We start from the raw sequence: 13,115 nt of genomic DNA, 5'->3' as shown, positions 1-13,115 counted from the left end.
TTGGACACAAATTAAAGCTACTTGCTGAATAAAAATGTCTATTCTTATAGGTTATTGAGTACAAAAAATGCAGCTGACGAGCTGAAATTCGAAACTGTCCAGTAATTTGACTATCAAAATACAGTATTGAAATTTGGTAGTGTTAGGTTACAAACTAAGGCTACCTGCTGTATAAATATTAAATTTTTTATGGGTCCATATATGCAATTTTTTGAACTATCGAGTTAATATTAATTTTTGTCGGTTAATTTTTCACTACATTGCTGTGCCTAAAACTTGTATGCCAAAACATAACCTATTAGCGAATAAAAAATTAATTTCTATGGGTCATTGGGGACAAAATATTCAGCTGTCGAGCTGAAACTCAAAACTGTCGACTAGTTTTGTGCCCGAATTCCTGTCGCACAAAATAGGCGTGTTGGAAAGAAAACTACGCCCATTTGTGTTATAAATCTTCATATTTTTGACAAAAATATTAAGCTTTTAAGCTTAAAATTGATACTGCAATATCAATAACAGCATATTATTGTAAAAAAAAATTAAAATTGATACTGCAATATCAATAACAGCATATTATTGTATCAAAAGGTAAAAATTATAATTTGTAGAAATACGTTCATGCACTCACCTTACGCAGCACCTTGACCCGATATGGATCGCGTATAGCCTCTTCGACGCGCAATGGTTCGGCGGTGTAACGCAATCGGCGTATTCTAATCATGGCACGTATAACCAATATGGCGAATTGGAATTTCTTACGTGCATTAAAGCGACTTTGTTTACGCAGCTATAAATTTATGCATTTAAAAAAATGGAAGAGAAAGAGAAAAAATATGTTTGTTAAAAACTACTGATAAAGCACTTAAAAGGTATGATTGAACAAATTGATTGGTTAAATGCAATTGCAAACATATGTATATGTATGTAAATGTCGATGTGTTGGAAATTTTGAGAAAAAAGGTTTATACATATAATTTTTTAAATTTAAGTTTTAATTTATTTAAAATTTTTTTGAATTTGTTTATTTAGCTTTAAATATTTTTATTGTTTTCATATTTTATAATTGTATTTTTTCAAAATTTTCCAAAACATTGACAGCGATTACAGCCAATTTCAAATTAGCAATTTAGGTGAAATTAATATTTTTTTTATTTATTTTTATGTTGTACAAGAGAAAATAATTTTGTGCTAAATTGCTGATGAAATCGGCTGTTAAATTTACTACATGAATAGCTAACTACAGTCGAACCGCAATAATACAAACCAAAAGGATAAAATAAAATATTTTTCTAATTCTGTCTAATTAAAAGAAAAAAAAAAATTTTAAATTTAAATTTGTATATCTTTTTAATTTTTTAAATATTATTGATCAATATTTTTTAAACCAATTACATTTTTAAGTTTTATAAATTTAAAAATGTTATGTTTATTAAAAGAAAAAAAATATTTTAAATTTAAATTTGTATATTTTTTTAATTTTTTAAATATTATTGATCAATATTTTTTAAACTAATTACATTTTTAAGTTTTATATATTTAAAATGTTTATGTTTATAGTTTTTAATAAATATTTATCAAAAATAATTTACTAAAGATTTTAAAACTAAAGTGTTTTTTGAATATTTATAAATTTTAAAATTTTATGGAATAGTGGAAAAATTATAGAAGAAAATATTACAAATTTTATTCGAACCATTAAAAGTTTTTATTATAATGTTATAAAAACAAGTTCATTTATTTAAAAATTATTTTCTTTTCAAAACTTTTTAAATTATTTTAAATAATATATATTAAATATTATAAAATTTATTTGTTTAAAGTAATTATATTTTTTAGTTTTAAAACGTTTAAATGTTTATATTTATAGTGCGAAAATTATAATAATTAAAAAAAAAAGTTTATAAAATTTCTAAAAACTAAAATATTTAAGTTTTTTCAATTTGTTTAATTGTTTAAAATATTAATCACAAATATTTTTTAAACTAAATGAAAAATTTTAAAACTGTATATTTAAAGTGGAAAAATAATATTTATGGAAATATTAAAAAAAAAAATTTATTAAAATTTTTATTAAAAAGTTATATAAATATTTTTTTTAAATATTTATTTATTAATGGTTTTTAAATATTTAAAAATTCAAAATTTTATTTTTTTATTTTTATATTTATTTAAAACATTTATCAAAATCATTTGAAGTATTTATTAAAAATGTATAAAAATATTTTTCAAATATTTATTTATTTATTTTTTTTTTAATATTTAAAAACTAAATATGTTTAATTTTTTATTATGATATTTATTTTATTTTTTCAAAAGCTTTTTCATCATTTGGTTCGTGCTATTGCCTTTCGACGCTTTTGTTAATTGTTAGTTTTTGTGTGGAATTATAAATGTATGTACGCCTATTCGAAATGAACATAAAAAAGCAATGCAACAAATGGACAGGGGACCAAAGTGTTTTTGTAATTTTGGAAAATATTAACATAACTTTTTCACTAACTGCCAAATAATTGCAAAAAATGATGCATACCACAAATATTTGAATACCCAAACTATAAGCTAAATGTGCTAAATAAAAAAGTAAAAATCAAAACTATAACAAAAGACGTGCAAAACGAAGAAACGAACAAATTTATGCTAATTTTTACAAAAAAAAACATATTTATCGAAAATCTAATTATAATAAACTAGCAGCTACATACATAATTATTAACTAAAAAAATATTGAAAATAATAAATCTGTTTTTTGTTAGTTTAACGGTTAGTGTCAGCATACTTAACATTTTAATATAATATAATTTAACATTTTTCTTCCAGCATACACTAGCGCTACATAAGTTTAATCATAATAATAATAATTTATGGCATAAATATTGCATTTATATATATAGTTGTTGCTGTTGTTTGTTGTTGGTACTCACAAGCAAATTCTCATTGCCACAACACCAACTGATTGAAAGACGCTACGTATGCACACATGCATAGTTCGCACAAAACACATACATACATATATACAGATATAAGCACGTACATATGTATGTAGTATGTGTATTGGAGATTTGTTTTTTTTTTTAATTTCGTTTTTGTTTTTTTTATTGTTTTGTTGTAGAATCAAATCACAAATTGCACACACAGGGCACAGGTAGTACTTAGTTTGTATGTATGTATGTGGTTGGGGGTGGTGAGTAGTTGTATTGTTGCACACGCACAAATTACCAGAGTACATACAAATGCATATAAAAAAAAGTAACGGAATAAGAGAGAAAAAAAAACAATAAGAGCAAATGTTAACAAATTTGTATGTATGTTTGTTGATTGGTATATATATGTATTTTATATATTAATGTCAAATCAAATTATATGTATGTATGTAGTATATATATTGAATTAAAGGTAAATTGCGAAAATAAATGTGTGTAGGCAATATTCGAACGCACACATACACACACGCACGCATTATGCCTATGCTGTAAATATGTACATACATATACATATATACATTTATTATTTTTATATAAATATATATGTATAAGAAACTTGTATGTGTGTGAGTTTCGCAGAATTTGGAAATGTGAATATAAAAGTTAATTAACTAAAGGCTAGAATAATGCTTTGTTACAACAACAACAATTATGATAGTACGAGTATATAGTGTTGTGCGCCGCCGAAAGGTACATACATATGCATGCATTACTATTTGCTGTTGTGCGTGCAACTTGGCAACGAAGCGCATACATACATACATATATTATACAAAAAAGTTCGACTTTAAAATTATTTATTAATAATTGAGTTTAATTTAATTTCGTGTGAAATACAGAAACATACGAGTACATATCTATGTACATACATATGTAGATGGTACTGTTGACGTTTAGATGGACAACTGCTGGAAAAGCACTTTTTAAATTTAACACATTTATAAAAAAAACTTTTACTAAGGACACTGCTTACAAAAAAAAACTATAAAAAATAAATAGACTAAGTAATTTAAAATATTAAAAAAAAAATTAAGAAAAAAATATTATTTAAAAACTGTTAAAATATATATAAATTAATATAAGCTAATAATAAATAAAATTCTTACGAAATACACAATACAATATTTTATTTTAGAGTTTTATTTGATTATCAAAAATTATTTGAGATGTTTAATTAAAAAACAAACACAATTTGTAGTAGAAAAATTTAAAAATATTTTTTTCAAAAAAAGTTTCGGAAAAAATTCAATTTTGTAGAAAATCAAAACAATTTGAAACCGAAAATCCAATTTTTGTAATATAAACTGTTATGCAACAACAAACAAAAAATTTGTTAAAAATATATTTGATACAAAAAAATTAAATATTCCAAAAAATGGAAATTTCGCAGTAAAAAATTTACTTTTTAATACAACAACAAGAGAATATTTTGGGAAAAATATTAAATATTACAAAAAAAGTGATTAAAAATAAATTTAAAAAATTCACAAAAAATATTTTTTACCAATAACAACAAAAAAAATTTCAATTTGAAATATTACAAAAATTAAATTTAAAAAAATTGGGAAAAAGATTGTATATGATATATAAAATTTTAAATATTACAAAAAATAAATTGGAAAAAATTAACAAAAAATTATATTTTTTTAACAATAACATAAAAATTTTTAAATTTTAAATATTACAAAAATTAAATAAAAAAATTCACAAACAATTATTTTTTTTAACAATAACATAAAAATTTTTAAATTTTAAATATTACAAAAATTAAATTTAAAAAAATTGGGAAAAAGATTGTATATGATATATAAAATTTTAAATATTACAAAAATTAAAAAAAAAATTCACAAAAAATTATTTTTTTAATAACAAAAAAATTCAAATTTTAAATATTACAAAAATGAAAAAAATGGAAAAAATATTATATGTGATATACAAAATTTTAAATATTACAAAAAAGATATTGAAAAAATTCATAAAAAAATATTTTTTTAACAATAACAACACAAAAATTTTCAAATTTTAAATATTACAAAAATTAAATTAAAAAAATCACAAAAAATTATTTTTTTAACAATAACAACAAAAAAATTAAAATTTTAAATATTACAAAAATGAAATGAAATGGAAAAAATATTATATATGATATACAAAATTTTAAATATTACAAAAAAGAAATTGAAAAAATTCATAAAAAATATTTTTTAACAATAACAACAACAAAAATTTTCATATTTTAAATATAACAAAAATTAAATAAAAAAAAAATTAGCAAAAAAATTTTATTTTTAATAATAACCAAAAAATTTTGTGGAAAATATTAAAAAAAAATAAAAAAATTAAAATATTAAACATAAAAAATAATAAATAATAAATAATAATAAAAAATATATATTATTAATAATTGTAAATTTAATATTTAATAAAAAATGGTGCATGTAAGAAACTTGAATTCCTTAATTATTAATAATTATTGTATTGTATATTGATATATTGAAATATGTTTAGCAGTTTATGACCAAGAATATACAACATAAATTTCTAATTTACTTAAAATTAAATAACGAATATATGTACATGCAAGTATGTTAGTGGTTAATCATGTTAGAAGTTTATACAACTTTTAAGCTAAAATTACAGCAACATGCAAATATTAACCCATATATACCAGCATACGTTTGTATGCTCAGTTATATAGCAAACTAGACTATTGTATGTCATAAAAATAAAGGTGCATATACAGGTACAACCTTAAATTAAATAAAAAAAATATGTGCTCAAATTCTTTGGGAATATTAGCTAGAGGAAGAAACTAACCTACAAATCTAGATTAAGTAAACATATTTGTACGTCAGTTAAAGTGGAATCAATAAAGCATAAGTAACAAACTAGCTACACAAAAAGTCTACAGAAGGAAAATATAGTTGACCAAACTCTTTTTTTTTTTGTATAATGAGCGTAAGAAATATGAACACTAGCAGTCGTAAAATGTATTTGTTTCTATTAAAAAAAAACCGTATAAGCCAAATGTTTTTTGTTTTTCATATTAAACCAAAAATAATTTGTACCAAATGCGAGTATTTAGCGTAGCTGGAAATGGTTTTGACAAGAAAATTATCAAAAAATACGAATAACAATAATATAAATTATTGCTTAAGAAATGCGAAATCGTGTACAGTTATATAAATAAGTTTATATATAAAGCCATATTATAATTTTACATATTTAAACATTTTATGCTAATATTTTTTTGCTATAAAAATGTTTTTTTATAGCACAAACAATATTCTATAGCATGAAGTATATTTTTATAGCAAACATTGCATTTTCAAAATTTGTATATTTATGTGAGACTCAATTTTTATAATTTTTAATTTTATAAAATTTCATTTTAATTTTTAAAATAATAAAATAAATATTTTTTAGTAAAAATCTTTGTCAGAATGTAAAAATATTAATTAGATTAGATTTATTAGAGGATAATATCTAATAAATCTAATATAATCCAAAAATATTAATAGAATAAAAAAAAATATTTAAAATTAATTTGGTACCGAAAAAATTCGCAAAAATAACGCTTTCTTTAATCCAAATGGTCACAGAATTTCAATTGACGCACTCCAGCTACGCTCTATACACGAAACCTTGTAATTAGTTACATAAACGAACATAATTTCCAATCACAGAATTTCATATTGTTGTTTAACCACAAGTGAATAATACCCAATTGAAAAGAATTTTGTCTTTAAGTCGCCTAACCTGTGCATAGTAATTTAAGGACTCGACACAACATTGCGACAAATTGTCTGACGTCGCTGCGTAAGCCGTTGTTGTTGCTGCTGTCATTCCTGTCTGCTGTGGTGGGTCCGTCGCTAGTGCTGTGAGGGAAGGGGTGGTTGTGGTTGATGTGGATGATAGGCTACTAACACCATTTAATGAATGTGCAATATTGTTTTGGTGTTGTTTTTGTTGTTGATGAGCTACTACTGGCTGCACTTGTTCGTGCTGACATTCACAATAATGTAAATACGGTTTTAAGTGATGGTGATGATGATTATGCTGTTGGTGTTGAGAGTGTGGAGCATGTGTACAATTATGATGATGATGATAGTGATTATTATAGCTTTGATCATGATTCTTGTTGTGGTAGTGGTCGTAGTAGTGTTGTTTTGTTGGCACCTGTTGTTCATATGTTTGCTGTTGTTTTTGTATAAATTGTTGATGCTGCTGCTGATAGAGCAACTGCTGTTGCTGCTGTTGTTGTTGCTGTTGCTGCTGCTGCTCTTGCGTTATGAATGGCGTCGTTGTCATTGCATTGCCAATACTGTTATTATTTTTATTTGTCGTGTGGAATGTAGCCGGACCAGCCGTAGTATTGTCAAACGCATTACCATTACTTTGATAAGTGCGTTGATTATAGTTGTTATTGTACGCTTGAGAGTTCGTCGTACTCGGGGAAGTAGTTGTGGTGGTTGACGTATAGGTGTTATTGCTATTATTGCTAAGATTACTCGCTTGTTTGTTTAAGTACAAGTTTGTCATGCTCTTGCGATTGTTGTTGTTACTAATATTATTGCTAGCATTCGTTGTTGTTGATGGTTGTTTGTTGTAACTGTAGTTCGACGTCTGTGTTTTAATAATATTAGGATTATAATACAACTGACTGCCATTGCTGGGCGTGTTACGCAGATTTTGTGATTTAAGCTGATAAGTGGTGCGGCCATCAGTCGACGGTTCTGAGCATAAAACCTAAAAATAAAACGAAATAAAGAGAGAAAGAGAAAAAACGGGGGCGGGACAGTGTGTGTGAGGAGGGAGTTGGATGAAATCGGTTGACAATTAGAAATGTGCGTACAATAATATTTTTAATTTTTTTTTTTGTTTAAAATTTTCTACAATTATACATTTTTTTTGCTTGATAATTAAACGCACACGTGATGAATGCTCAATGTTAAGCCGATTGACATTTTGTAGAGATAACAAATTATTTCATTTATTGTATGTGTGGTTTACACTAGGGTGATAGGGGGAAATAGGGGTCTGTGGGGCGCCGAACACGGGTAGAATACTATGCTCCTATTAATACCAACGATGAGGTGGGGCAAAAAGTTAAAAAGGCTGAAGCAACAGACCGGGCACACATACAAATATGTATGTTTGTTGCCTTCACCAACCGGACCCAACCGCCTGCAGCTGATAAACAGTGCTTTTACTAAGAAAAATCTCGAGTACATAACAGCCACTTTTGGTAAACCTTATAAGTGTTTGCGTTTGAGCAGCAAACAAATGCACGTAAATTATGATTTGAATGATGAATAAATTATATAACAACTATTTAGTAAGCTTATAAATAGTAAAATATTTTCCTTAGTTTAATCAAATAAAAAAAGTAAGATATAATTTGTGCACGAGTAGTAAACTTAATTTTTGCCAAATTCGCTCGAAATTAGTTTTTCAAATGCTATTGCGTCTCTTTCACTTATAATTTACTTTAGAACTATTTACATTTATAAATTTTGCCTTTCTCAAATGCTCCAACAGATTTCTTGCTTCGTCTTTTTGTGCTTTTTTTTCTAATATATATTTTGCCGCGAGTTTGCCAAATTTGTATTTTTGAATTTGAATTTTTTTAACATTTTAACACATAAAATCTATATATGCACCTTTAAATTATTTAAAAAATAGTTTTTTCTTAAAATAATAAAAGAAGTATATATGATTTAAGAGCAAAACATGCAATTTATTTCAAAAATAAATAAAACTTTCAAAACAAATTTAACATGCAAACAGCAAAAAATCAGAATATATGTATATAATAAATAAAAATATCAAATGCAAAAACATGTTTATATTAAATAAAGTGTAAATAAAGCATTTTACAAAAAAAAAAAACAAAATACGTTGTTGCGGGGCAGCTACAAAAAATTTTGAACTTATTTTTGAAAATTAAATATTTTTAGTAAGAAATTAATGTTTTAAATTGATTTAATATTATAGTAATAAAAATTTTTGATTTCGAATCAAAATCAAAAAAAATTTTATCAAAATGAAATTAGAAATTAATGGCTAAAATTGATTTAATATATTATATATTATTAATTTTCAATTTTTTTTTCAAAGAATTTTATCAAATTGCTTTTTTTATATAATTATTTTTTTCGATTTGTTTAATCTTTACTTTAATTTTTCTTATATAACCACAACAAAACAAATTTGCCCACTTCGAACTTATTTGTAAATATAAAAACTATTAAATAAATGCATTTCACACATAACAAAAAATAGCATTGTAAATTGCAAACCTAAATGTATATTGAAAAATGGGACGCGCACAAAATAAACAACAAGAAAACGTATACAAAAAAGAACCACAAAAAATATAATCAACAAAAGAGTAATGGCATGGTAAAAAATAAAGAAATAATGCAAAAAACAAAACTGGACATTGCACACGCCGAAAATTGTGTAGAAAACCACAGTGAAAAGAAAATATAATATTTATATTTATATCAACGTAAAAATATATTTAACAAATTTTCTTTCATAATAAAAAAAGTTATGTTTTAAAGTTTAAGTTGGATATATGTATATACTAAGTTAAATTGAAGAAAACTATTTTACTTTCAAAAAAAAAAATACAAAAATCAATTGAAAGTTAAATAAAAATTTCCACAAAATAATTAAAGAAAATTTCTCCATAATTAATTTTTCATATAAAAATTTTAAATTTCCACAAAAAAATTTTGAAGAAAATTTCTCGAAATTACTTTTTCATTATAAAATTCAAAATTTCCACAAACAATTTTGAACAAAATGTCTCCATAATTTTAAATATTTATTTGATATAGTTTTTATATTTTTAATATAATTATTAAAAATTTTAATAACTCATATTTTAAAATTATTCTAAATGGAATAATGCTTTTATGATTTTTCAAGAAAAAATATTTTCTTTCATTACGAATATATCTCCACCTTCAGTCCGCGTGCAATGTACTAATTTTCTTCTTCTCTAATTTAAAAGCTAATATGCAACAAAATAATATTGTTAAGAGAACAATCAATGCAGAAACGAGAAAAAAATATATTTGGTAGTTAGCAGCTAAACGAGTTAATTTAAATTAATTTTAATAAATAATAGGAAAATTGGTAGTGTAGTAAGATCAACACAATCACTCTTCGTTTCTTTGTAGTTGTACTATTTATAATGTTAGCAAAGTAACAGTAAATGTTATTGTTGTTATAATTATTATGAATGTTGTTTTTGTTTTTGTAATTGTTGTTTTTGTTTCTATGCAATATACAGAAACATTTCTTTACCAGTGCAATGTCATTGATGCGACTCATTCTCCTAGATTTGGTGGATAGGCTGCGCTTCAGTCCATCGATATTTTGCTCGAATAACTTTTCGTGTATTACATTCGAACGTTTTCGTTTGATGGATTGTTTATACGAATATGGTATTAATTGTTTACCCAATAAACGTTTTTTTTTTTCAAAATTATGGCGCAATTTTTAGAGGTTATTTTATATAATTTTTTTTTTTGTATTCGAATTACATAGATGTTGGTTGGTATATTAGAGACGTGTGAATGTTTGGCAATCACAAAATTTTGTACGATAGCCGAATTTTTTAATGTTTTTTTTTTCGAAATTCGTAAATTATATAATTTTCAATATGTGGGTAGTGAATGAATGAAAGAAAAAAGAAAGAAAATCATAGTTAGAAATTATGAGAAAATAAAGAAAATAGTTTTTTCAAAATAAAAAAAAAAACATAATTTTTCTATTGACAACAACTTAAGTAACCAGTAGAAATATAAATTTATATAGACATGTAAAATAGTAAAAATGTACTTTACTAAATGTGCTATAAAAGTAGAATGTATTATAAATACTATGCTAAAAATAATAAGGTAAATGTAATTGTTGAGCGTAGTTATAACAAAAAAAAAGAAATATTAACAAAAAATGACATACAAAAAAGCTTAAAAGCAAAATATTGCCAACAATGCGCGCTGAAATGTCAAAAATGTACTAGTGTACTGGTGTAGGTAGAGACGCAAAGAGAGCATCATACATACGATATACTCTCGCTATAAATATATTTGTGTGTATGTGTAGAAAAGTTTAAAATACTAATTTGAAAACTGCAATTCGTCTTAACCTTAAGCAAAATACTCGTAGTATATTGTGTAGAAATAGAGGGGTGAGCAACAAGTTTATGTGCGTTTTGTTTAATTAAATATTATCTTTTTATACTCAAAATCTTGTATATATGTATTTAAATTGTCTCTCACGCTTAATATTATACTTGGTGGACTTACCATCTGATTGAAGAACGGATGCTTTAATACTTCTTTCACTGTGATTCGTTTCGCTGGATCGACGACTAGACATTTGCGTATGAGATCCTTAGGATCCTCTGTAAATTAAAAATTATTTGTCACTATTAGTGTGTGCCTAGTATATATTGAGAAGTAATTTGCCACTTTACCTGATATATCAGCCCATTCGGGTGACGTGAAGCTGTATTTGCCCTCCATTATGTTGCGCAGCATGACCATTTGTTTGCGATGCCAAAACGGTGGACAGCCAACAAGTAATGTGAACATAATGACGCCGCATGCCCAACTGAGTGATAAGCGAATTGAAACATTTTATTTATTAAACACACATTTTAACAATAAATACAATACACAATAATCATGCATTTTAAGCGTGTATTGATTACTTTCAATGTAGGAAAATAAATCAGTTAATTATGTCAAGGATACCAAGAGTAAAAATCAGTTAAAAAATCTTTTTTTTTAACAAATTGAAAAAATAAATAAAGACATAATTAAAAAATAAAAAAACAGTACTAAAAAAAATTAATTTAGGTAGAAAAATATTGTTTTTTTTTATAAAAAAAAGTAGGAAAAAATCAGTACTGAAAAAAAATAATTTAATAAAAAAATATTATTATATTATATTATTTATCAAGAAAATTATATAAGAAATAAGAAATCAGTATTGAAAAAAAAATAATTTACTTTTCCATTGCACTGCTGCTGTTTTACTCTTTACATTCAATAATTTTTTATTTTAAATCAAAAATTAATTAACAATTTTTTTAACAAATTGAAAAAATAAAATAGATAAATAAATAAAAAATAATAATAATTAAAAAATAATAAAATTAGTATTAAAAAAAATATTTAAGTAAAAAAATATTGATATTTTGAATTAAAAAAAAATATATTTACTTAATTTAAAAATAATGAAATGCGTTTTTTAACATATTGAAAAAAATACATAAATAAATAAAAAAATAATAATAATTAAAAAATAATAAAATTAGTAACGAAAAAAATGTCAAACATTTCATATTACATTTTTGATACTCACATGTCAACTTCTTTTGAGTAACCAGGCGAGCCTTCGAACATATTACACTTCAATGTTTCGGGCGCCAAATAGCCAGGCGTGCCACAGAGGTCTAAAAGACAAAGACAAAATGTTAAAAAATATATGAAAAACCACAAAATAGATAGACATTCAAGCAATTTTCACTGTTCCATGTCACTACACACCTGTCAACTTCTCGTCGCCCTTCAGTTGCCGCGCAAAACCGAAATCTGTTATCTTAACATTATGATTCTCATCGAGTAGAATATTTTCGGGTTTCAAATCTCGATGTACAATATTTTTTGCATGTATATATTCAACACCCTCAAATATTTGACGCATAATGGTGCGCGTCTTCTTCTCCGACAACGTCACAACCGAGGTAAGGTAATCGAAGAGTTCACCCTTCGGACACAATTCAAATACTAAAAAGACGAAAGCGTCCGATTCGAAGACATCTTGTAGATCAACTGAAATGTGCCCAAAAAAATAGGCAAAATTAGTTGTGTTGTGATTTAAAATAATTTTTCACATTGTGATTACTCACTTATATAGGGATGCCCCATAACTTGTCTGAGTATTGAAATTTCCTGTCTTGTGGCTTCGAGCATGTGATATGGATTGGTGTCACCAGCTTCTGTGGCAGCGCCAAGATCGATGATTTTTGCGGCAAACTCTTTGCCTGTTTCCTTTTCGATGCAACGGCGTACTGTGGAACTGATGCCTCTGAAAAATGTAAGAAGA

General features: G+C 24.7%; 1 protein-coding gene across 6 annotated transcripts in view; it reads right to left on the bottom strand.

Moving 5' to 3' along the window:
- Phkg2_0 (phosphorylase b kinase gamma catalytic chain, skeletal muscle/heart isoform) overlaps positions 1–13,115 on the bottom strand; it is a 34,645-nt gene that overhangs the window by 4,066 nt on the left and 17,464 nt on the right. For 2 of the 6 annotated variants that reach the window (XM_054231170.1, XM_054231171.1), the window contains exons 2-9: positions 12,919–13,097; positions 12,557–12,841; positions 12,372–12,462; positions 11,479–11,615; positions 11,309–11,406; positions 10,302–10,385; positions 7,161–7,730; positions 629–787 (exon numbers count right to left, since the gene is read on the bottom strand). In XM_054231170.1, coding sequence (XP_054087145.1) covers positions 629–787; positions 7,161–7,730; positions 10,302–10,385; positions 11,309–11,406; positions 11,479–11,615; positions 12,372–12,462; positions 12,557–12,841; positions 12,919–13,097 — 1,603 coding nt within the window. Of the gene's footprint in view, positions 1–628; positions 788–2,921; positions 2,964–7,160; positions 7,731–10,301; positions 10,386–11,308; positions 11,407–11,478; positions 11,616–12,371; positions 12,463–12,556; positions 12,842–12,918; positions 13,098–13,115 lie in introns of all 6 variants that reach the window. The other 4 variants (XM_054231172.1, XM_011178531.3, XM_029037983.2 and 1 more) reach the window with 4 other exon arrangements.

This window comes from Zeugodacus cucurbitae, chromosome 5, assembly GCF_028554725.1.
Source record: "Zeugodacus cucurbitae isolate PBARC_wt_2022May chromosome 5, idZeuCucr1.2, whole genome shotgun sequence".
Lineage (NCBI taxonomy): Eukaryota > Metazoa > Arthropoda > Insecta > Diptera > Tephritidae > Zeugodacus > Zeugodacus cucurbitae.
This window is presented reverse-complemented; position numbering and strand designations above follow the sequence as displayed.